The sequence below is a fragment of the Oncorhynchus tshawytscha genome, linkage group LG15, assembly GCF_018296145.1.
Source record: "Oncorhynchus tshawytscha isolate Ot180627B linkage group LG15, Otsh_v2.0, whole genome shotgun sequence".
NCBI lineage: Eukaryota > Metazoa > Chordata > Actinopteri > Salmoniformes > Salmonidae > Oncorhynchus > Oncorhynchus tshawytscha.
Window position 1 is genome coordinate 11687269 of NC_056443.1, and position 27224 is coordinate 11714492.

At 41.7% G+C, this 27224-nt stretch overlaps 1 protein-coding gene across 5 annotated transcripts in view; it reads left to right on the plus strand.

Annotated features, from left to right (window-relative positions):
- The window catches only part of LOC112214418 (copine-8), a 119939-nt gene that overhangs the window by 46536 nt on the left and 46179 nt on the right, over positions 1-27224 (plus strand). For all 5 annotated transcript variants that reach the window (XM_042298162.1, XM_042298164.1, XM_042298163.1 and 2 more), the window contains one exon: positions 7750-7826. In XM_042298162.1, coding sequence (XP_042154096.1) covers positions 7750-7826 — 77 coding nt within the window. The remainder of the gene's footprint in view (positions 1-7749; positions 7827-27224) is intronic.

The following is a 27224-nucleotide window of genomic DNA, read 5'->3' on the forward strand; positions in this document are numbered from 1 at the left end:
AGTAATCAAATAAGTGTTAAACAAATCAAAATATATTATATATTTTGAGATTCTTCAAAGTAGCCACCCTTTGCCTTGATGACAGCTTCGCACACTCTTGGCATTCTCTCAACCAGCTTCATGAGCTGTCACCTGGAAAGCATTATCAATTAACATGTGTGCCTTGTTAAAAGTTCATTTGTGGAATTTCTTTCATTAATGTGTTTGAGCCTATCAGTTGTGTTGTAACAAGGTAGGGTTGGTATACAGAAAATATCTCTATTTGGTAAAAAATCAAGTCCATATTACGGCAAGAACAGCTCAAATAAGCAAAGAGAAACAACAGTCCATCATTACTTTAAGACATGAAGGTCAGTCAATGTGGAAAATTTCAACACACATTACATGACCAAAAGTAAGTGGACACCTGCTCGTCAAACATCTCATTCCAAAATCAAACCAAATTGTATTTCTCACATGCGTCTAATACAACAGGTGCTATGTTCCCTCTAAGCTGCGCGCAATATCCCTGAAACTGCCGTGCAGCTCCCCCAGGACGGTCTTGCAGAAATATCAGCCCACCGTGAGAAACACGAGATTGAACTTCACCCAACTTTCTAGAGCAGTGGTCACCAACCCGTCGATTACGATCGATCTGTCGATCTCCAAGTCATTCCTAGTCGATCGCCATAGATGCTGTCTTTGTTTAAATTCTTACTCAGCACTGTCAACACTTTGTATTCAACACTTTTGTAGGCCATAAAATGCAAATTCTTCCTATTGCCACACAGCGCTGCAGCAGTAATGAATGAGTAGGAAGTATCTATAGGCTTGAGTCTTTTTTAATATCAGGGAATATTTCACTTTCTCTGTTCATAGGAGTAACAACATGAATTTGTGCATGAGGCATAAATAATGCAGGGACGACTTGAGTTTTGCCATCAACAGGAAGACGGTGTCCCATTTTGGTCAGTGTCAGTGGAGGAAAGGGAGAGTGGAGGGATGTTAAGAGACAGACCCTTGGTCTGCTGCTCAGACCATCAGATGCAGCCCCCCCCAAAATGATTTAAAAAGCAGATTATTTAAATATATGCTCACTCAGCTTTGCTTCACAAGTAATACAACAACAATCTATTACTGGTGTGATCATAAAGCCTACCTCAAATCAAATCATGGCCCAAACAACAATGCCTTGGAAGGGCAATTCAAGCAAAGCCAATTTGCAGTAATAATGTATTGGGCCTATAGCTTACTGCACAGACCTCATTGCTACAGTATTGTTTTTAAAAGGCTTAAGTTTTTCATGTAAAAAAAAATCTGAGCGGTAGATCTCTGTTTGGATTTTGACTCAAAGTGATCTTTACTCAGTAAAGGTTGGTGACCAATTTTCCCTGTTAACGCTATCAACGTTTCCGGATGTCGACCCCTGCACCTCTCTGATTCAGAGGGTTACATGTGGAAGACACTTTTCAGTAGAATACATTGTTGAACAATGACTAGGTACCCCCCTTTTCCCTTTACTGTGGCATTTGTGATCGAATTAACACTATTAGCCACATTCAATGCAATATACAGAAACCAAAACGAACTATAGAAGAGATGTTGTGGTAGGCGGAACGCATCGGAGTAAGATTCTACTGCATTGACATGCTATACTCATGTCAATGCATTACTCATGTCGGAGCTGCAGTAGGCCAATATGCAAATAGACCGTTGCCACATATGGATCTGTGTCATTTACTTGGAACTGGGCTGTGTTTACAGCATGAGTGGTTGTGAGTAAATGCGCTTGTTCTGAGATCAAAGCGAGAGCTGCATGTAGCCACGTGTGCAAAAATGTTTCAGATCCTTTGCTAGTTAGTTATTAGCACAGTTATAGATCATTTGTAGTCAGCAATAGGGGAGTGATTGCTTCCTACAAGAGCACAACATGTATACATTTCTAGACATCTTTGAAAATCAAGTCAGGTGAAGAGATTTTTTTTGTCTTAAAGGGGCAGTGTTGTATTTTGAGACAGGCTTGAATATCTAAGTAGCCAATAGGCAGATGGTAGCATAATTTGTTTGATTCTCTGTAATAATGGTATGGGAATAATAACATTTTATTTTGTAAAGTGGTTTCTTACATCAAACAACAACATTTTCAGTCACCTCCTTGTCTGAAGGACAAGTGGATAAGCAGGTTGTCAAGCCCTGCATGTTTTTTCCCCCAAAGAATGTAGGCCTACATTGAACACTACACATTGGCTGCTACTGTAGGCTGAATGACAGAACAGCTATTTCCATGTTAAAATGTTATGGGATGCATTTTCTCCATTGTTTTTGATGGCAGGCCACTCTGGTAGACCTACATTATGATCAAATAGCCACAGCAGCCTACTTGGCCACTGTAACTTAAAGCGGGTACAGCTTCAGTGTTCACAGTAAATGCAAGTTGGACGTTGCACAGAATTTTCACAACGTTCAAGTTGCGCTCAGCCGACCTGAAATTTGCTCAGTGCTGAATTTTTTTTGAGAGAACGTTGAACAGGCCTTACTATGAAATGCTTACTTACAAGCTCTTAATGAACAATGCCGTTCAGAAAATATTTTTACGACTTAAACTAAAGTGAAAAAAAGTAACACAAGAAAATAAAAATAACGAGGCTACATACAGTGGGTACCGGTACTGAGAAATGTGTGGGGGTACAGGTTAGTTGTAGAGGTAATATATACATGTCGGTAAGGGTAAAGTGAATATACATAGATAATAAACAGTGAGTAGCAGCAGCGTTAAAAAAGGGGGTGGTCAATGCAAATTGTCCGGGTAGTCATTTTATTAACTGTTCATGGCTTATGGGTTGGGGGTAGAAACTGTTAAGGAGCCTTTTGGATGTCGACTTGGCGTTCCTGTACCGCTTGCCGTGTTGTAGCAGAGAGAACAGTTTATGACTAGGGTGGCTGGAGCTTTTGACAATTTTTAGGGCCTTCCTCTTACACCGCCTGGTATTGAGGTCCTGGATGGCAGGAAGCTTGGCCCCAGTGATGTGTTGGGCAGTACGCACTACCCTCTGTAGTGTCTTGCGATTGGATGCTGAGCAGTTGCCATACCAGGCGGTGATGCAACCAGTCCGTATTCTCTCAATGGTGCAGCTGAATAACATTTTGAGGATCTGAGGACCCATGCCAAGTCTTTTCTGTCTCCTGAGGGGGAATAGGCGTTGTCGTGCCCTCTCCCTCACTGTCTTGGTGTGTTTGGACCATGATAGTTTGTTGGTGATGTGGACACCAAGGAACTTGAAGCTCTCAACTTGCTCCATTACAGTCCTGTCGATGTGAATGGGGGCGTACTCGGCCCTCCTTTTCCTTTAGTCCACGATTAACTCCTTTGTCTTGATCACGTTGAGGGACAGGTTGTTGTCCTTGCACCCCACTGTCTTGTCATTGTTGGTGATCAGGCCTACCACCGTTGTGTTGTCGGCAAACTTATTGATGGTGTTGGAATCGTGCTTGGCCATGCAGTCGTGGGTGAACAGGGAGTAAAGTAGGGGAATAAGCACGCACCCCTGAGGGGCTCCCGTGTTGAGGATCAGCGTGTCGGATATGTTGTTGCCCTTTCCCACCTGGTCAAAAGGAACCTGGGGGCGGCTATTCAGGAAGTCCAGGATCCAGTTGCAGAGGGAGGTGTTTAGTCCCAGGGTCCTTAGCTGGGCAATATGATGTTTATTTTTTTATTTTTTATTTAACTAGGCAAGTCAGTTAAGAACAAATTCGTATTTACAATGACAGCCTAGGAACAGTGGGTTAACTGCCATGTTCAGGGGCAGAACAACAGATTTTTACCTTGTCAGCTTGGGGATTCGATCTAGCAACCTTTCGGTTACTGGTAATCTAACCACTAGGCTACCTGCTGCCCCGAGCTGTAGTCAATGAACAGCATTCTCGCGTAGATGTTCATTTTAACCAGGTGAGAAAGGGCAGTGTGGAGTGCAATAGAGATTGTATCATCTGTGGATCTGTTGGGACGATATACAAATTGAATTGCCTCTAGAATTTCTGAGATTATGGTGTTGCTGTAAGCCATGACCAGCCTTTCAAAGCACTTCATGGCTACAGAAGGGTCGGTAGTCATTTAGGCTGGTTACCTTGGCGTTCTATAGCACAGGGACTATGGTGATCTGCTTGAAACATGTAGGTATCTCAGACTCTGTCAGGGACAGTTTGAAAATGTCGATGAAGACACTTGCCAGTTGGTCAGCGCATTCTCTGTGTACACGTCCTGGTAATCCATCTGGCCCTGTGACCTTGTTAATGTTGACATGTTTAAAGGTCATACTCACATTGGCTATGGAGAGGGTGATCACACTGTCCTCCAGAACAGCTGGTGCTCTCATGCATGCTTCAGTGTTGCTTGCATAGAATTAATTTAGCTTGTCTGGTAGGCTCGTGTCACTGGGCAGCTCGTTGTTGGGTTTCTCTTTGTAGTCCATAATAGTTTGCAAGCCCTGCCACATCCGACGAGCGTCAGAGCCGGTGTAGTAGGATCGATCTTAGTCTTGAATTGATGCTTTGTCTGTTTGATAGTACGTCGGAGGGCATAGCGGGATTTCTTATAAGCTTCCGGGTTAGAGTCCCGCTAATTGAAAGCCGCAGCGGAAACCTGTAATCCATGGTTTCTGGTTGGGGTATGTACGTATGGTCACTGTGGGGACAACGTCATCGATGCCCTTATTGATGAAGTCGGTGGCTGATGTGCTGTACTCCTCAATGCCATTGGATGAATCCCGGACCATATTCCAGTCTGTGCAAGCAAAAAATTCCTGTAGCTTAGCATCTGCATCATCTGACCACACAGCCATGCAATGTCCATCGACCTCTGAATGCTGAAGCATCTGTCCTCGGTTGCAACACTCACTACCAAGTTCCAAACGGCCTCTGGAAGCAATATCAATACAATAACTGTTAGTCAGGAGCTTAATGAAATGGGTTTCCATGGCCGAGCAGCCACGCACAAGCCTAAGATCACCGTGTGCAATGCCAAGCGTCGGCTGGGGTGGTGAATCACGCTTCACTATCTGTCAGTCCGACGGACAAATCTGATTTTGGCGGATGACTAGAGAATGCTACCTGTCTCAATGCATATTGCCAACTGTAAAGTTTGGTGGATGAGAAATTGAGGTCTGGGGCTGTTTTTCATGGTTCGGGCTAGGGCCCTTAGTTCCAGTGAAGAGAAATCTTAACACTACAACATACAATTCAATTCTGTGCTCCCAACTTTGTGGCAACAGTTTGGGGAAGGCCCTTTCCTGTTTCATGGGATGAATTGGAATGCAGACTGCGAGCCAAGCCTAATCGCCCAACACCATTGCCCGACCTCACTAATGCTCTTGTGGCTGAATGGGAGCAAGTCCCCGCAGCACTGTTCCAACTTCTAGTGGAAAGCCTTCCCAGAAGAAAGAAGGGGGTTTTAACAGCAAAGGGGAGACCAACTCCATATTAATGCCCATGATATTGGAAAGGAGGTGTTCGACGACCAGGTGTCCACATACTTTTTGTCATGGAGTGTACTTTTGTATATATACTGTAGATTGATAATTAGATATACAGTATATACAGGCTAGGAAGTTGGCAAAGTTAGCATTATATAATCTCCAATAACACATTAAAAGGTACTTATTTAAACTCAAGGACGCACAACAAAAGGACACATGGAAATGGTAACAAACTGCATTTATAGCTGAGGAAAGGAGAGAAATGGTGATTGTTAGTGAGTTCAGGTGTTCTGAGTTGGCAGTAGAGGGGGCATGTCCAGAGGTTAATTAGAGCGTTTTTTGGAATGACCCTTCAGAACACCATCCATACCAATCAGGATGCTGCCTTTCTAAACCACCTCATATTGCTAAATATGGTCTCAAGTGTGACATTAATTACATTGAATTCACTGGACTGAAAGCATTATACTACATTATCCTGGCATTATCTTACCTAATGATCACCATAAGCTCAGCCTACTATGAGCAAAATGCTTATGTTCCTTTTATCCCTAGGATTGACTAGATTCATTTAGCATTTCTATCCCTGTCCTATCTTATCTTAGTCACATTTCACACTTTGCTCTCTCCTGTGTTTGCTTTGGCAATTTGGAAAAACCAGTCTGCCCACATTGCAGGGAAATGTTTGGCAAACAACCGCCTAAGGATGAAGGTCATTAGATAAGCACAAACAATGAGAACATGAGAACGAGTTATTATATGTTTGACCTTAAGGGATACCTTTTCTGTTATTTGGACAGCCTTCACATGTTGGCTTGTCACATGGCATGTGTCATGCATAGCTTTATTTACCATTACCTGACTAATGTGGCTGATAATCTGTTGGGTAATGTTTTAGACTAGTATTCTAACAATGTGCACATAGTGAGCAGCGTGTAAAAGTTTCCATGGTGAAAGGATAAAAGGGGGAGTGGTCACTGATGTGGGCCAATCGCCTTTGCCATCAATAGTGTGGAGTCATGGAAAATAACTGTCGTTTTTCCACAATGTTTGGTGGATGACGTGCACAATTCAATGTGGGGAGTACAAGAGATGCTCCTCTACCTGTTGGAGTTGGTACAATAGTAACGCTATAATAAAGCCCATATCCCCTGGTCCACTGCCTGTCGTGTTGTGTAAAATACGTTGCATTAACGTTGCAGTTACATTTTTTATCCTAAAGGTATGCAACCAGGGACCCTAGCACACACATGCTGTGCACACACACACACTCTTAATCACAAGGCTTTTTTCACTGGTCCTCCATTCTGGAACTGTCTCTCCCAATTTCACAGACATTCACGCTGGATAAATTCTCTATCCCTCTCTCTCTCCTTCCCTCCGCCCCCAATCTCTCTCGCTCTTGCTCTTGCTCTCACTCTGTCTCTCTCCTTTTCTCCCTTCCTCGATCAGGCATATAAACAGGAGATGAAATCAATCATCTCAGGCTGGGAATGACACACTTGGCAGTTTTAGAGGCTGCTTAGCCAGCCCTGGCCAGTGGGGAATTCCACTGGAGATAAACCTTTACTGTGTTAACATGTGAGAGGCAGATAGGCAGGCAGCTAGGAAGGCAGGCAAGCAAGCAAGCTGAGCAGGTGTGGTAGTGGAGCTGGGAGGAAATCAGACCTGGGTTCAAATACTATTTGAAGTCTTTTCAAATACTTTATCTAGGCTTGGTTGAGTTTTCTTGGCGCAATGGAACCAATACAATAATCCTAAAACTGATAAACTGACCATTTGGTAACCCAGGCAGGCTAGAGCAAATACTTAAAGTATTTCAAATAGTATTTGCTCCAGGTCTGGATGCTGGAACATGCTGGAAATAACTGGGCTATAAAGCCTATAGGGATTATACAGCACACACTGTTTATACTAGACATTGTGGTCAGAGAAGACCACAGTGAGATTCCATTATGAAGTGTTGCTGTTTTTCCAGACACTGGCTAACAGAATCACAAGGGTTCTCCCTCCCCCATCCCCCAACATGTGATTCATTGTATTAATGTCAATGTCATGTTTCATAAAGAGTATTCTATGCGCAGTATGGAATGGGAGTCTGCTGTGTGTGGATGTGTACCCATGCATGCGTGTGTGTGTCTCCTATATATCTTCCACTTCACCAGAATGTGCCTATATATATATATATATATATATATATATATATATATATATATATATATATATATATATATATATATATATAAATAAATAAATAAATAAATAAAATAAAAAAAAACTTGTATCTCTCTTTCTGTAGGACTTCCTTGGCCAGGCGTTCTGTACGTTGGGAGAGGTGGTGGGATCGCTGGGCAGCCGTATGGAGAAACCTATGGCGTGAGTACCTCTGTTCCTCCATTTTAAACCAATTACCTCTAACCTCTGACCCTTATTATACGGTTTCACTCTAACCTCAAAACTCCATGCTATACAACATCACTACACTCACATCTCAAACCCATAGACAGTATGGTCCTTGGTAGAGCATGTCACCAGGATAGTGGGTTTAATTCCCGGGACTACCCGTATGGGTAGCCTAGTGGTTAGAGCGTTGGACTAGTAACCGAAAGGTTGCAAGTTCATATCCCCGAGCTGACAAGGTACAAATCTGTCGTTCTGCCCCTGAACAGGCAGTTAACCCACTGTTCCTAGGCCGTCATAGAAAATAAGAATTTGTTCTTAACTGACTTGCCTAGTTAAATAAAGGTAAAATGTTAAATGTATACATGCATGATTGTAAGTTGCTTTGGATAAAAAAAAGTCTGCTAAATGGAATAATTGGCAACAAAATAAAAATCATTCTATAAAGATTCTATATGCAGGCTAACCCTGACCCAGTTCTTATGGCATTCACTCCATAAAACAAATCACATTTTATATGTCACATGCGCCAAATACCTTACAGTGAAATGCTTACTTACAAGCACTTAACCAACAATGCACTTTTAAGAAAATACCCCCCTAAAAAGAAAGAGATAAGAATAACATAATTTAAGAGCAGCAGTAAATAACAATAGTGAGGCTAAATACAGGGGGTACCGGTACAGAGTCAGTGTACGGGGCACCGGTGTGAGGTAATTGAGGTAATATGTACATGTAGGTAGAGTTATTAAAGTGACTATGCATAGATAATAACAGTAGTAGCAGTGTAGAAGAGGATGGTTGGGTGGTTGGGGGGGCAATGCAAATAGTCTGGGTAGCCATTTGAGTCGATGTTCAGCAGTCTTATGGCTTGGGGGTAGAAGCTGTTTAGAAGCCTCTTGGACCTAAACTTGGCGCTCCGCTACCGCATGCCATGCGTGAGCAGAGAGTCTATGACTAGGGTGGCTGGAGTCTTCCTCTGACACCACTTGGTATAGAGGTCCTGGATGGCAGGAAGCTTGGCCCCGGTGATGTACTGGGCCGTACGCACTACCCTCTGTAAGTGCCTTGCGGTCAGAGGCCGAGCAGTTGCCATACCAGGCAGTGATGCAACCCGTCAGGATGCTCTTGATGGTGCAGCTGTAAATCCCTTTGAGGATCTGAGGACCCATGCCAAATCTTTTCAGTCTCCTGAGGGGGAACAGGTTTAGTCGTGCCCTCTTCACGACTGTCTTGGTGTGCTTGGACCATGTTAGTTTGTTGTTGATGTGGACACCAAGGAATTTGAAGCTGTCAATCTGCTCTACTACAGCCCCGTAGATAAGAATGGGGGTGTGCTCGGTCCTCCTTTTCATGTAGTCCACAATCATCTAATTTGTCTTGATCGCATTGCGGGAGAGATTGTTGTCCTTGCACCACACGGTCAGGTCTCTGACCTCCTCCCTATATGCTGTCTCATCGTTGTCGGTGATCAGGCCTACCACTATTGTGTCATCAGCAAACTTAATGATGGTGTTGGTGTCGTGCCTGGCCGTGCAGTCATGAGTGAACACGGAGTACAGGAGGAGACTGAGCATGCACCCCTGAGCGGCCCCAGTGTCGACGATCAGCGTGGCGGATGTGTTGTTACCTACCCTTACCACCTGGTGGCAGCCGGTCAGGAAGTCCAGGATCCAGTTGCAGAGGGAGGTGTTTAGTCCCAGGGTCCTTAGCTTAGTGATGAGCTTTGAGGGCACTGTGGTGTTGAATGGTGAGCTGTAGTCAATGAATAACATTCTCACATAGGTGTTCCTTTTGTCCAGGTGTGAAAGGGAAGTGTGGAGTGCAATAGAGATTGCATCAACTGTGGATCTGTTGGTGTGGTATGCAAATTGAAGTGGGTCTAGGGTTTCTGGGATAATGGTGTTGATGTGAGCCATGACCAGCCTTTCAAAGCATTTCATGACTACAGACGTGAGTGCTACGGGTCAGGAGTCATTTAGGCAGGTTACCTTAGTGTTCTTGGGCACAGGGACTATGGTGACCTGCTTGAAATATGTTGGTATTACAGACTCTGACAGGGAGAGTTTGAAAATGTCCATGAAAACACTTGCCAGTTGGTCGGCGCATGCTCAGAATACACGTCCTGGTTATCCATCTGACCTGTTTAAAGGTCTTACTCACATCGGCTGCGGAGAGCGTGATCACACAGTCATATGGAACAGTTGACGCTCTCATGCATGTTTCAGTATTACTTGCCTCGAAGCGAGCGTAGAAGTTATTTAGCTCGTCTGGTAGGCTTATGTCACTGGGCAGCTCTCGGCTGTGCTTCTCTTTTGTAGTCTGTAATCGTTTGCAACCCCTGCCACATCCGACGAGCGTCGGAGCCGGTGTAGTACGATTCGATCTTAGTTGTGTATGGACACTTTACCTGTTTGATGGTTCATCGGAGGGCATAGCGGAATTTCATATAAGATTTCGGGTTAGAGTCCCACTCCTTGAAAGCGGCAGCTCTACCCTTTAGCTCAGTGCGGAAGTTGCCTGTAATCCATGGCTTCTGGTTGGGTTATGTACTCACAGTCACTGTGGGGACGATGTAATCAATGCACTTATTGATGAAGTCGGTGACTGATGTACTGTACACCTCAATGCCATCGGAAGAACCCCGGAATATATTCCAGTCTGTACTAGCAAAACAGTCCTGTAGTTTAGCATCTGCTCCATCTGAACACTTTTTTATAGACTGAGTCACTGATGCTTCCTGCTTTAATTGTAGCTTGTTAGCAGGAATCAGGAGGATAGAATTATGGTCAGATTTGCCAAATGGAGGATGTGGGAGAGCTTTGTACGCGTCTCTGTGTGTGGAGTAAAGGTGGTCTAGAGTTTCTTTCCCTCTGGTTGCACATTTAACATGCTGATAGAAATTAGGTAAAACTGATTTAAATTGACCTGCATCTGGATGAGAGTTTTCCTGTTTGCTTATGGCAGTATACAGCTCATTGAGTGCGGTTTTAGTGTCAGCATCGGTCTGTGGTGGTATGTAGACAGCTACGGAAAATACAGATGAAAACTCTCTAGGTAGATAGTGTGGTCTACAGCTTATCATGAGATACTCTACCTCAGGCGAGCAAAACCTTGAGACTTCCTTAGATAACGTGCACCAGCTGTTGTTTACAAATATGTATAGGCCCCTGCCCCGTGTCTTAACAGAGTCTACTGTTCCATCCTGCCGATACAGTGTGTAACCCACCAGCTGTATGTTATTCATGTCATCGTTCAGCCATGACTCATGAAATATAAGATATTACAGTTTTTAATGTCCCGTTGGTAGGATAAACATGCTTTCAGTTCGTCCCATTTATTTTTCAGCGATTGAACGATAGCTAACAGTACTAATGGCAAAGGCAGATTAGACACTCGTCGCCTGATCCTCACAAGGCACCCCTATCTCTTTCTGCAAAATCTTAGTTTCTTTCTCCAGTGAATGACGGGCATGAGGGCCTGTTTGGGTGTTTGGAGTATATCCTTCCCGTCCGACTCATTAAGGGACAACTATTCGTCCAATTCAAGGTTAGGAATCGCTGTTCTGATGTCCAGAAGCTCTTTTCGGTCATAAGAGACGGTAGCAGCAACATTATGTGCAGAATAAGTTACAAACAATGTGAAAAAACAAACAAAATAGCACAGTTGGTTAAGAGCCAATAAAACAGCAGCCCTCCCCTCCGGCGCCATCACTCACCTGACCATTATAGAATTTACACCAACACACGCAATTATAACTTTGGTTCACCATTTTCCATCGTAACTTTAACCCTGACCCATGATCTACTTCTCATGGCGGTCACTCACCTGTCACTTACTCTGAAATATTTACATCGACACACACAATTACTTGTTCATGTTTATTGTCAACATATCAGTCTTTGACACGTAAGACACATGACCCAGTTCTTTGTCAAGACCGGAAGACAAAAAAATATACCAATAAACACACTTTCTCCCATATATACAGTGATACAGTGCTCTCCCATATATACAGTGATACAGTGCTCTCCCATATATACAGTGATACGGTGCCTTCAGAAAGTATTCACACCCTTTGACAATTTCCACATGTTGTTGTGTTACAGCCTGAATTTAAAATTGATTAAATTTAGATTTTGTGTCACTGGCCTACACACAATACCCCATAATGTCAAAGTGGAATGTTTACAAGTTAGATGTGTACAAATGAATAAAAACTGAAAAACTGAAATGTCTTGTGTAAGTAAATGTTCAAACCCTTTGTTATGCTATCCTAAATAAGTAGAGGAGTAAAAATGTGCTTAACAAGTCACATAATAAGTTGCTTGGACTCACTCTGTGTGCAGTAATAGTGTGTAGCATGATTTCTGAATGACTACCTCATCTCTGTATCCCACACATACACGTATATTTAAGGTCCCTCAGTCAAGCAGTGAATTTCAAACACAGATTACACCACAAAGTCCAGGAAGGTTGTCCGATGCCTCACAAAGAAGGGCACCTATTGGTAGATGGGTAAAAATAAAGCAGACATTCAATATCCCTTTGAGAATGGCGAAGTTATTTATTACACTTTGGATGGTGTATCAATACACCCAGTCACTACAAAGACGCAGGTGTCTTTTCTAACTCAGTTGCAGGAGAGGAAGGAAACCTCTCAGGGATTTCACCAATGGTGACTTTAAAACAGAGTTTAATGGCTGTGATAGAACAAAACTAAGGATGGATCAACAACATTGTAGTTACTTCACAATACTAACCTAATTGACAGAGTGAAAAGAAGGAAGACCGTACAGAATAAAAATATTCCCAAACATGCATCCTGTTTGCAACAAGGCACTAAAGTAATACTGCAAAAAATGTGGCAAAGGAATGAACTTAAGTCTTATGTTTGTAATCCAATACAACACATTTCTGAGTACCACTCTCCATATTTTCAAGCATAGTGGTGGCTGCATCATGTTATGGGTATGCTTGTAATCGTTAAGCACAGGCAACATCCTAGAGGGAAACCTGGTTCTGCTTTCTACCAGATGAATTCAGCTTTCAGCAGGACAATAGCGTAACACACAAGGTCAAATCTACACTGGAGTTGCTTACCAAGAAGACAGTATTTGTTCCTGAGTGGCCAAATTAGTTTTGACATAACGCTGCTTGAAAATCTATGGCAAGACATGAAGATAGTTGTCTAGCAATGATCAGCAACCAATTTGACCGAGCTTGATGAATTATGAAAACAGTCATGGGCAAATGTTGCACAATCCAGGTGTGGAAAACCTTTAGAAACTTACCAAGAAAGACTCACAGCTGTAATCACTGCTATAGGTGATTCTACAAAGTATTTACTCAGGGCTGTGAATACTTATGTAAATTAGATATTTCTGTATTTCATTTTCAACACATTTGCAAAAGTTTCCTAAAACATGTTTTTAACTTTGTCATTATTTGGGTATTCTGTGTAGATGGGTGATTTAAAAAATATATATATATTTTGAGTTCAACCTGTAACACAACACAATATGGAATTAGTTAAGGGCTATTGAATACTTTCTGAAGGCACTGTATGTGACCACACTCCTCACAGCTGATGCATAATAGCCAGTTATGAAATGACAGCCTACAAACCCACTTACTCTAGGTTACTGGGTTTGAACAGTATGTTGCTATCTCAGGTTTCTGTGTATCTGGGGAACAAAAATCACCTGGAGTTTTACTGTAGGAGCGAAATCACTCACTAATTCAAATGTATGACACAAGTCTCAACGCACTGAAGTAAAAAGGCTGTTGGGAACAGGCATTGAGGGTGGAGGTGTGTATGTGTATGCATTTCAACACCACTCCCTCATTGTCGGTCTTCCCGTTAATAGCAGGTGTGAGCTCATGCTCTCTAATGAGATGTTTTCTCACACACAGACGCACGGTAATGCTAACGCTGATGCTCAATACTAGAAGTCTGCTCTTTTATGCCTTTCTCACCTCTCTCTTCCTCACAAACCTTGTGTCACAATCCTCAGCCTGGTTGTTTGACTGTAGTTATTAAAGGAAAAATCTACTCAAACTATCTTCTGGTATTGGTTTCATTAGTCCACTGTTGATACAATGTCACATGCATCTTAATCAATAAAGACTAAGGTGGGCCAATTCCTTTTGTAGATTTTCTCAACTGAAATAAAATATATGGCCTTCACATTTTGTTTCCTAAACATTGGCTAAATCAGGAGTATAGGTTGTTGCTCCTGGTTAGTCTGTGAGACATGCAGGCTGCCTCTGACTGGGTTTGTTGTAGGATAGATTCTTTGAAAGTGCATGTAACGTTTTGAAAGCGAGACTAAAGAAATGCGTAATTGTGTGTGTGGGTGTGCGCGTGCCAGGCATGTAACTTGCAGGGGGGGGGGTCATGACAGTATTGTAGTACTCCAGACTGGTCTCATGACAGTGAGGACTTGTAATTTCTTCCCGAGACCAACGGAGCATCATAATTATCAGCTTCCATTCAGTCAGCGCATAAAACCACTTCGCCAGGCCAAATACATACACTCCTTTCTTGAAACATTAATATCTTAAGTCTTTATATCTATTATAGACATGTTTGCGCAGTGCCGAACCTATAGGCTTTCAGTGTGTGACAGGTTCTTGATTCTGAAAGGACAGCAACTGTAAAACCAGCCCACTCATTTAGGAGAGTGCACTTTTTTGTAAAACACAAAGGGCCAGTGGTGTAGTGGAGGGTATACGCAGGTACTGTATAAGCCATATACCCACTTTTATTTTCAGTGGGAAATGTGTATAGTAGAGGAGGTATATGACTTATTAATTATGTAGTAGAATAGAGAAATCATGCACAAAGTAGCCTACACAATCGCAAAGCATGTGAAATGTATTCACATGCTCGCTGCACACACAGCCTAGTTTCAACAGAATATAATCTGCAGGCAGCAAGTGTGCAGCTCTCAACTGGTTTTGGCTTGGAGCAGCTCACAGAAGAATGACATCGGTAGCCGGTGGGGTAGGAAAGAAGTTAAACTTATGATATCTACTAGTAAATGCTAGTAAATGCTAACTAAGGGAACAAGCAAACCAGGTATTGAAAAAGTTTTGTGTTGGTTACTTGGCTATTTGTGATGCGCAATTGTCACGCTCAAATGGGCCTGGGTGACGGGCCCACCCAATCAGATTGATGTGGTTTAAGCATCGTTGTGGACCTGAAGCATCAAATTTGTCCCTTTTTTCTATAAAAACAAAAGTGTGATTTTGAGAGTGAAAGTTGGAAAAATGTATTGAATTTTTTTTTTTTTTTTTACCATCAGAGAAATACTGGAAATACTGGACATTTTGAACTCTTATTATGGTGGTGATTTGACAAAATTACAATCATGGTCTTGAATTGGACTGGCATTTTTCTGGTCAGACCCCTTGTCCCCCTCCCAGTCTTGACTCGGACTCGATTTGCTCCGGTCTTGATCTTGAATCGGTCTCGCTTTAGGTGGCTTTAGGTGGTCTCAAACGCAACACTGGGTCATGACCCTCCCAATATTTGAAATATATCAATTTGACACCCCCTCTTGCCTTGGCAACACCCATAGTTTATAATCCTACCAAAGTTTTTTTTAACTCGCAAAATTGAGCCCATTATAATTGTTACCAGTTGTCACTCGAGATGCTCACATTGTCACCAGGAAACCTTCATTTGAGAAATATCACATTTTATTAGTCACATGCGCCGAATACAACGAATGCAACCTTACAGTGAAATGCTTACTTACGAGCACCTAACCGACAGTGCAGTTTCAAAAAATACGGATAAGAATAAGAGATAAAAGTAACAAGTAATTAAAGAGGAGCAGTAAAAAATAACAGTATATACAGAGGGGTGCCGGTTAGAGGTCGACCGATTAATCGGAATGGCCGATTTTAATTGGGGCTGATTTCAAGTTCTCATAACAATCGGGAATCGGTATTTTTGCGCACCGATTTCGAAAAAAATTATAATAATTTGACCTTTTTATTTAACTAAGCAAGTCAGTTAAGAACACATTCTTATTTTTAATGGCGGCCTAGGAACGGTGGGTTAACTGCCTCGTTCAGGGGCAGAACGACAGATTTTCACCTTGTCAGCTCGGGGGAACCAATCTTGCAACCTTACAGTTAACTAGTCCAATGCAATAACGACCTGCCTCTCTCTCCTTGCACTCCACAAGGAGACTGCCTGTTACGCGAATGCAGTAAGCCAAGGTAAGTTGCTAGCTAGCATTCCACTTATCTTATAAAAACAATCAATCATAATCACTAGTTAACTACACATGGTTGATGATATTACTAGATATTATCTAGCGTGTCCTGCGTTGAATATAATCTGACTGAGCATACAAGTATCTAAGTATCTGACTGAGCGGTGGTAGGCAGAAGCAGGCGCGTAAACATGAATTCAAACAGCACTTTCGTGCATTTTGCCAGCAGCTCTTTGTTGTGCGTCAAGCATTGCGCTGTTTATGACTTCAAGCCTATCAACTCTCGAGATGAAGCTGGTGTAACCGAAGTGAAATGGCTAGTTAGTTAGCGCCCACTAATAGCGTTTCAAACGTCACTCGCTCTGAGCCTTCTAGTAGTTGTTCCCCTTGCTCTGCATGGGTAACGCTGCTTCGAGGGTGGCTGCTGTCGTTGTGTTGCTGGTTCGAGCCCAGGGAGGAGTGAGGAGAGGGATGAAAGCTATGCTGTTACACTGGCAATACTAAAGTGCCTATTAGAACATCTAATAGTCAAAGGTTAATGAAATACAAATGGTATAGAGGGAAATAGTCCTATAATTCCTATAATAACTACAACCTAAAACTTCTTACCTGGGAATATTTAAGACTCATGTTAAAAGGAACCACCAGCTTTCATACAGTATGTTCTCATGTTCTGAGCAAGACACTGAAACGTTAGCTTTCTTACATAGCACATATTGCACTTTTACTTTCTTCTCCAACACTTTGTTTTTGCATTATTTAAACCAAATTGAACATGTTTAATTATTTACATGAGGCTAAATTGATTTTATTGATGTATTATATTAAGTTAAAATAAGTGTTCATTCAGTATTGTTGTAATTGTTATTATTACAAATAAATAAATACAAATCGGCCGATTAATCGGTATCGGCTTTTTTGGCCCTCCAATAATCGGTATCGGTATCGGCGTTGAAAAATCATAATCGGTCGACCTCTAGTGCCGGTACAGAGTCAATGTGCGGGGGCACCGGTTAGTTGAGGTAGTATGTACATGTAGGGAGAGTTAATTAAAGTGACTATGCATAGATGACAACAGAGAGTGGCAGTGGTGTGGATAGGGCGGTGGGGTTAATGTGAATAGTCTGGGTAGCTATTTGACTAGATGTTCAGGAGTCTTATGGCTTGGGGATAGAAGCTGTCCACACATGCACAGTCGCTTCATACTATATATTATGCATTTCTTTTGTCTCGCTTTCAAGACTTTGTATGCACTTTCTAAGAATCTACCCTGTTGCTTCAAGCTCTGATCAGCTGCCTGAAAGCAATTTCTTGGCATCTCTTCAAATATATATGTCTTTATAATAGGATTTGCCAGTTGAAGAGTGCTGTGATGAGCTAGAATTCAAATTATAAACAAAGGCCAATCTGGCAACCCCCTGTGGGTGCTCCACACCCTTCATAGCACGACCTGCTCACATCAGAGTGCTACTCTTGGCCTCATTTCAAACCACACACACACACGCATGCACCAGCATGCACGCTCACATGCACAAGTATGCACCGACATACAAATGCATGCTCACATGCACAAGTATGAACTCATACACATGCATGCCTGTAAGCTGTTTATATATATATTTTTAATTGGTTTTCACATGTGTTATTATCAGTAATACAATAATAATGCTATAATGAATTATTACAACATAGCATTAATTACATTTTACAGGTGGGGAGGAGAGGGTGCACGTAAGCTGGCACACACACACACACACACACACACACACTCCCCTGCCAGCTCCTAGAAAACAGTCACCATGGTGATAGTCATTCCAGTAAACTTGTACTGTGTTTTATTGGCCCTTTCGCATACCTTTCCAAAGTGCAAAACGATGTTAGTACTCCCTCTCAGTCCTCTTTTCTCTCTCCTCATACTCAAGTCATTACTGACAAGGGATAATGCCTAAAACCTTTTTAATTCAAACTATTATTTTAAGGTGTTGCTCTAGGCCACCGACTGTGAACAGTCAGTATCTAAATAATGTGTATTAAAAGCTTGATAGTGTATGTGATGTAAACAGAGAGGTCTACTTTCTTGGGGACCTGAATATTGACTGGTTTTCATCAAGCTGACCGCTAAAAGAGGAATCTTCTAACTGCAACCAGTGCCTGTAATATGGTTCATGTTATTAACCAAAATACCAGGGTGTTAACACACACCACAGGAACAAGATCATCCACATGTATTGATCACATTGTTAATACTTTAAAACTTTGTTCTAAAGCTGTATCTGTACCCATTGGATGCAGTGATCACTGATACACCATTGGCTACGGTTCCAAAAGCTGGGCCTAAAGTAGTGTATAGGAGATCATACAAAAGATTTTATGTGGATGATGTTAAATATATTTGTTGGTGATTAATAAGCAGCATCCAGATGCTGCACTGAATTTCTGAAATTGCTTCTTCCAATTATTGATAATCATCCACCTGTTAAACTGTCAGAACTGTTAAGGCTCCATGGATTTATGACGAATGGAAAAACTGTATGGTTGAAAGAGATGGTGCAAAATGGGTGGCTAATAAGTCTGGCTGCACATCTGAATGGTTGACTTATGCAAATTGAGAAATTATGTTACTAAACTCAACAACAATAAGAATAAACTATATTATGAAGCTAATATCAATGATATAAAGAAAGATGTGAAAAACTTTGGAGTGCTTTAAATGAAATTATGTGCAGAAAGACAAATTCACCTCATATCTTAAAACGAATCCGATGGCTTATTCATCACAAAACCATTTGATGTTGCCAATTATTTTAATAATTACATCACTGTCCAAGTGGGCAAACTTAGGCAGGAAATGCCAACTATGAACAATGAGCCATCGTATTCATACAGAAAAAAAAACGAGTCATTTCACATTTTATAAAGTTAGTGTGAGAGAGGTGTATTTTTTTGGCGTTGACAACGAGGATGTAAATCTAGTAAAGATGGTAACTGACTCTATAGCCACTCCTATCTATCATATCTTTAATCTGAGCCTAGAGGTGTTTGTCCTCAGGCCTGGAAGGAAACCAAAGTCAAGAATGGTAAAGCGGCCAAGAATAGTAAAGCATCCTTTGCTGGTTTTTATAGTCAACCTATCAGCTTGCTGCCAACTCTTAGCAAACTGTTGGAAAAAGTACAATGCTATTTCTCTGTAAAAAAAATCTTTATTGACCATAACCATACTCTTTTCTGTTTTTACCAATGGCCTGCCACTGACATTAAACAAAGCCTATATGTCCGTGTATGCTGATGATTCAACCCTATACATGTCAGCAACCCCAGTTAGTGAAATCAATGCAACCCTAAACTTGGCGTTTCAGTCAGTTTTAGAATGGGCGGTCAGTAGGGCTGACCCCAATTCGTCTACTGGTTGATTGTTTGGCCCGTAGGCTGTTGGTAGAACGAGATTTCTTTAGTCGAGCAGTTATTTATATTTGTTTATGGTGCACAAGACACTTCTCTGAGTCGCGCCTGTCTCAGTGGACAAATCCATTGCCGATCCATGGGGATGGCACAGTCAATCACTCTTAAGATGTAATACTGAAATTCTATATGGTTATTTTATGTAAAAAATAATTGTGCAACACTAATAAATCTAATATTATTTAAAGACAAATGCGCTTTCTCCTGCGTTGGATACAATCGCTGTCTGCGGTTCTGAAACATAATCTTCAGTGCACCATAGAATTGGTGCCTTTCCATATTTTGCTATGTGCATAATAGCAAAGTTAACCAGCATATTGGGATTGAGAACAATGTTGTGGAGGCAGCAGCAGAAGAGACGAGGAAATAGCCCTTGCCTCAGCCTAATTGTCTAAGAATATTGAGGATAGAGGAAACTCCAATTTAATTAGGTCTATAATCAATAGCCAAACTGTTAAATGGGCCTGGCTTTATAAATCATCCATATTTACTGTATAAGACAGATCTTGCTTCTGTTGCCTGTTGAAGTGTTTGTTTAATAGCCCACTGATTCAGTGAGCACCAAGCCTCATGCATTGGCAAAATGTTGGATAAAGCAATTTAACAGATTTGGCTGTTTTTTAATCTTTGCTATGCTGTAATAAAGGCTTGACAATACATTTTTTGGGGAAAAGACTGGTATTACTTTTAATTTATTCAGTGTCACCCAGCATACCAGACATTCATGCTTTGAAATGCAATCAAGCTTTTAAATAAAAAAATAACAGAGGGAGCTTTGAATAATTAGCCTAAACAATAAATAAACCCAATTCACAAATGCATGCACCTGTTTTTAGTCTGCTGTAATAAATGCTGTATCTTTTTATTTGTATTTATTAGAACAGACTCTCTGCTACACTTATTTATTTAGTGTTTACACAACAACAAATTATCAGAAAAAATTATATTGTAATCTAACAGCAACTGTTTGGTACACATAATACTCATGCAACGCTTGCTCATATTTCCTCCTTTTTGTTGATCTCCAGTAGGTTTCAGAACTAAGTCAAATGTCTTCCACAGATTTGACTTCCCCTTTCCCTCCTGAGCAACCATTAAACATTTGCCTGTTTCAATTTCTTTTTCATGTCCTCCGCATCCATTTTGCTGTTGAGATTAATGTGTTCAGAGTTTGTTATAACCAATTTATTGATGTGATTATGATATGCTATAGGTCAGTCCCTATTGGTCACATGTATGCGATGCTTACATGTTTCATGTAAAGAGAGCAAGGGTTGAGGGTAGGGTTGCACATTTTGGGGAATATTCAGAGGTGGAAACTTTCCGTGGGAATTAACGGGAATATATGGGAATTAACAAAAATATATGCAAAATTAATATTAATACCATTTAAATGTAGATGTTTTTTTGCATTGAATATATTTACCTTAACATATGGAGGCAGAAATATAAACCGTTTACCTTATCATAAGTAGACATAATTGCAAATTATTAAATCCTTCCAATAGAAATGTAAAAAAAACAATTTAGTTACAAATTGAACTTTACTTAAATGAGTTGACTCTTCACATGGGACAATTTCACTGAACAACAAAAGAAAGTGAATATTGAATGATCCCCAATGATCCATCACATCTCCCAAAAACATTTTCAACATACATCTGTACAATTATAGTCTAGAAACTAAGGCTTTGGTTGTCTTCCTCTCAGGCTTCCATGTCTTCTCCCTGGACCTCCTCAATGTCCACCTCTTGAACATCAGACTCTGAGGCCTCATCTTCACTGTCACTTTCCAACCTTGTTGAGGATGGCTCGTTGTCAGGCTCAAAATGCCTGAAAATTGCCTGGATGGCCACCAATTATTCAACCCTTGTATTGGTCAGCCTGTTGCATGCTTTGGTGTGTGTGTTCCCTAACAAGGACCAGTTACGCTCTGAGGCGGCTGATGTTGGTGGGATTTGGAGGATGATGAAGGCAACGGGGAAAGCCTCAGATCCACAAAGTCCCTTCCACCAGGTGGCTGTTGAGATATGTTGGCACGACTGCCATATTGCATCTCCATCCCAAAGCCTTTGCTTGGAACTGTACTTCGTCAGACAGCCAAAAACCTTGCCCTCATCCAGGCCAAGGTGGCGAGACACAGTAGTGATGACACCATAGGCTTTGTTGACCTCTGCACCAGACAGGATGCTCTTGCCAGCATACTTGGGGTCCAACATGTATGCTGCGGTGTGTATGGGCTTCAGGCAGAAGTCGTCACACTTTTTTATGTATTTCAGAACTGCAGTTTCCTCTGCTTGGAGCAACAGTGAAGTGGGCAGGGCAATACAGATTTCTGCGAGCAGAGTCTGAACACAGACAGGATGGCATTGTCTCCCTCAATCCGTGCAATGGCTACTGCTTTAGGTTTCAGGCTGCTTACCACTCTCTCCCAAAATACATCATCCAGGAGGATCCTCTTGATATCGGTAGGCTGTGATATGGCCATTTCTTGGAAAGATTCCTTCCCCTCCAGGAGACTGTCAAACATGATGACAACACCACCCCAAATGGGTGTTGCTGGGCAGCTTCAATGTGCTGCTCTTATTCTTCCCACTTTGCTTGGTGAGGTAGATTGCTGCTATAACTTGATGACCCTTTGCATATTTAACCATTTTCTTGTCTCTCTTGTAAATCCAATCGAACCAAATGTATTTATATAGCCCTTCGTACATCAGCTGATATCTCAAAGTGCTGTACAGAAACCCAGCCTAAAACCCCAAACAGCAAGCAATGCAGGTGTAGAAGCACAGTGACTAGGAAAAACTCCCTAGAAAGCCCAAAGCCTAGGAAGAAACCTAGAGAGGAACCATGCTATGAGGGGTGGCCTGTCCCCTTCTGGCTGTGCCGGGTGGAGATTATAACAGAACATGGCCAAGATGCTCAAATGTTCATAAATGACCAGCATGGTCAAGTAATAATAATCACAGTAGTTGTCGAGGGTGCAGCAAGTCAGCACCTCAGGAGTAAATGTCAGTTGGCTTTTCATAGCCGATCATTAAGAGTATCTCTACCACTCCTGCTGTCTCCAGAGAGTTGAAAACAGCATGTCTGGGACAGGTAGCACGTCCGGTGAACAGGTCAGGATTCCATAGCCGCAGGCATCCATTGTGTATAGAGTGTATCCATTGTTTTCAATGCCATGATGTCCTTTAGAAGCAGATTCAATGCATGAGCAGCACAGACAATGGGTGTGTTGTGAGGGTAGGGCTCCTCCACTTTAGACCAAGCAGCCTTCATGTTCGCAGCATTGTCCATCACCAGTGCAAATGCCCTCTGTGGTCCAAGGTCATTGATGACTGCCTTCAGCTCATCTGCAATGTCGAGACCAGTGTGTCTGTTGTCCCTTGTGTCTGTGCTCTTGTAGAATACTGGTTATGGGGTGGAGATGATGTAGTTAATTATTCCTTGCCCATGAACATTCGACCACCCATCGGAGATGGTTGCAATACAGTCTGCTTTCTCTATGATTTGCTTGACCCTCACTTGAACTCTGTTGAACTCTGCATCCAGCAAATGAGTAGAGAAAGCATGTCTGGTTGGAGGGGTGTATTCTGGTTAAAGAACATTCAGAAATCTCTTCCAATACACATTGCCTGTGAGCATCAGAGGTGAACTAGTTGCATACACAGCTCGAGCAAGACATTCATCAGCATTTCTCTGACTACGTTCCTCCATTGAGTCAAAAAAACTTCTGATTCCAGGAGGACCATGAGCTGTTGTTATCGATAAGGTGTCTGATTCATCATTTTCACCTCGAATAGAAGTAGAGGGACTTTTGTCAGAGGTTGCTTGTTGTGAGCGCTGAGGGAACTTTATGCACTTGGCCAGATGATTCTGCATCTTTGTTGCATTCTTCACATATGATTTGGCACAGTATTTGCGAATGTACACAGCTTTTCCTTCTACATTAGCTGTAGTGAAATGTCTCCACACATCAGATAGTGCCGTGTCATTTTCCTGTAAAGATTTTACAGATAAATAGTTAGTAGCAATAGCAGTTCGATTAAACAACTCCTTTGTAAGATAAATGTTTTAAAATGAAACATGTATGGAACAGGTGAAGTTAGCAGGCTCAAGCAAGCTAAAACCCACATGGTAGCAAAAACGAACTAGCAGAAATTGTTAACAAGTTAGAAATGATTTAAACACACTTTGCTGTAGGCTACTATTTACCAGTAAACAAAAAAATAATGTATGTCTTATAAAATATATTCATCCCACTCGGTATTGTAATCAAAACTTACCAGAAAGCATGTAGTCCTTGGCTCAGACAGTGTAGTAGTGTGGGCTTAATAGCATCTCATTAGTGTGCAAGATCTTGAGAATCAGCTGTACATGTGATGGAAGAATGCACTGTGCATGTAGAGGATTTCAATTCCATTGAATTGGGGATAGTTTAACCAAAATATGCCACAAGACCTAGAATTGCTTTACGTGTATCCCCCCAAAAATGTTCACTGTTATAAGCTAGCTGTTTTGACGAATTTAATAAACATTTCCAATATTCCAAGGCATATCTTCCCATGGAAAATTCCGGAAATTTACCGGAAAGTCTCCGTCCCTTTGCAACCCTAGTTGAGGTAATAGGGAATGTTTTTAATAAACAAATAAGTGATTTCGGTAACAGAACTTTTCAGTCAGAAACTAGTAAGAAACTTAATGGCTGACATGATGTTACAGCTTCTGCACGGACAGCTCAATAAACACTTGCTGCTCTGTGGTGCCTTTTCATGGCAGTAGGGAGGAGAGCGAGACATCGCAAGCCTGTCACACAGGCACTCGCTGTCATTTTTTTTAAAACCCATTGTTATCATCAGGCTTTTTCTTGAGTCATTTGTCTCTTAGTTATTTAATCGAACAGTGTGCTTAATCAAAGCATCAGACAAGCTCAGTGCATATGTAGTAGATTTTATTCAAACACGTATGGTGTCTGTCTATGGAAAAATAAATTCAAACATTTCGACCAATCAATTGGTCAAAAGAACAGGATGACTCTTGGTCAACCAAGATGTTTTTTTTTGTTGGGGACAGTCCTAGTGGCCAGTAATAAACTGATCCTGAACTGATCCCACATCTCTAAAACTATGAATATTGTATTTGGTACAGATCATTCCCTAAGTTCTAGACCTCAGCTGAATCTGGTAGTGAATGGTGTGGCTGTTGAGCAAGTTGAGGAGACTGAATTACTTGGTGTTACATTAGATTGTAAACATGTTGTTTCAATTGTTATAAAGATTGGGAGAGGTATGTTTGTGATAAAGAGATGCTCTGTTTTTTTGACACCACACTCCACAAAGCAAGTCCTGCAGGCTCTAGTTTGATCTTATCATGATTATTGTCCTGTCATATAGTCAAGTGCTGCAAAGAAAGACCTAGTTAAGCTGCAACTGGCCTAGAAACGATTGTCACGTTTTTGCTTTTGCTTTTCTTGGCTAAGAGTTGAGGAAAGACTGACTGCATCACTTCTTGTTTTTATTAGAAACAATGTGTTGGAATTTCCAAATTGTTTGCATAGTCAACTTACACTCAGCACTGACACGCACACTTCTGATTCAGTCACAATGGATGGTTGATTGATAGGTAATTATCATACTTCTGAAAAGAATATGCTGAATGCATGCATTAGATGATACAGCACAAAGCTATTTAGGGACATGTACAGATATTGAATGTTTACTTTGATGTAATACTACCAGTCACTGATAGATTGGTAGACCTGTTTCTGAGCTAATATATTCAATTTTCTAAGCTAATGTATGCCATTGCCTATATTCATTAATTATCGCCGCCAGCATGTTATATTCAGCTACAGTAATTGATTGTTCACTTGGTTCTCATGCTGAGGTGAGTAGAGGGTGAACAGAGAGAGAGAGTGAACCAGCAAGAGAGTTGGAGGGGGGAGAGGGAAAGAGAGAGCAAGGCAGAGTGAGAATGAAACAGAGGGAGCGATATTGGGAGAGAGAGAGATGCTCTAGTGCCTTTCACCCTGTCTGTCGTCAGACATACACCTGCACCTGACCGTGACGGGGGACCTTTATTTTCCCTATTGAATGTTAATTACCTCTAATTATACAGTTCAATCAGCACTCCAATGGGCGTATGTCTGGTGTGGGAGGGGGGGGGGGGTTGACTCATCAGTGACTCTCAGTTTATTTTAAGACAATGGCTGTCAGCAGATTGAGGAGTGTGTTGACATCTATAGCGTGCCATGCCAACTGTAGTGTGTCCTATTATTTGATTGAATCATTCATGAGATAGCACACACAACTATTCAAAGTGAGCAGCAAGGCAGTAAAGGCCCCAACATACAGCTGAATGAGTCAAGGGGAAAAGAGGGAAACACAACTGTGATGTCATGATTTTCTCTACTTCTGCTCTGCACTTCAGAGGTGAGGCTGGCGGTTCTCATCCTATGATGTCACAAGGAGCCTAGTTCTCCCAAAGGTTTGAAATGAAGAAGGGATAAATGGGTAAACACAGTAAGACTTGGATAAGTACACACCCTGGTCTGAGTAAACTCGGGCAACTCAATAATCTACTACTCGAACAGTATATTGAAGGTATTTAAAGGATAAATGTGGATACTTAAGCTATTTTTACTAAATTATCCCTCACTTAACAAACCGCCTCCCTCCCCCTTTTCTTTTTTGTTGTTGTTAAATTGAAAACAGCTCTTGAGTTAAGTACATTCCGCTGTAGCAATTTGCATTCCATTTCCATAATATTATCAATAACGTTTTCCTGGGCCACCGTAATGACTTTCAGATTTGTCATGGCGTCTTTCATTTTTATGGCCTCTTGAATATTCAATAAGCCACAAAGGGCATGACGGAAAGTCTTTATCTGAACATGAATCCCTTTCCTCTGGAAAGGTGATATTCATTTAATACAGGACAAGAGGCTGTAGGAGACAAGAGAACAGTTATACGACTTTAATATAGACTGCTGTTGTGAGAAGGAGAGAGAGAGAGAGTGCAGCAATATCCTTTTCAAACTGCTGAGCCAAGCCAAGCTGTACTCTGCTGGCCTGGTTACTAATCTACCTACGTTGCTGGAACGGTGCTTGTAAAGATGTTTGAGGTTGTAGTAGTAGTAGTGAGGACAGAAAATAATGTCGACCTGAGTATTTGAGTTGAGCATCCCGAGCTCTACCTGGGGGCGAATGGAGGCTTAGCCCCCTCAGTTTAAATTTGTGCCCCCAACCTTTTAATTTGATGTACCTATATCAAAAATTGCAAAAAAGTACAAGGGACAGGTTAGTGCAAAATGGACAGAGCGTGCCGCTGTGTGCATAGGGGGGCTATGGAAAACCACTGTGGCGGTTAAGTATGACTAGGGCTGTCGCGTGGACCGTATTACCGCCACACTGGCGGTAACGAGTCATGAAGGCAGTCAAATTCCACATGACCATTTAGTCACGGTAATTAGGCTTCTTCTAGCTCTGATGCTGTCATTAGTAGCCTACCGAACTTGCTAACTGCCTAGTACTCAGCACTCTATTGTCCCTCCAATCACTCTGACATCAATGCTAATGTAATCGAAAATCTAATCAAACACTTCATGAGAGCCCATGAGCTCATGTTGCGCAACATTTCAGTAGGCTATGCAATTGCACGAGAAAACAGAGTGATGGCCTCTACTA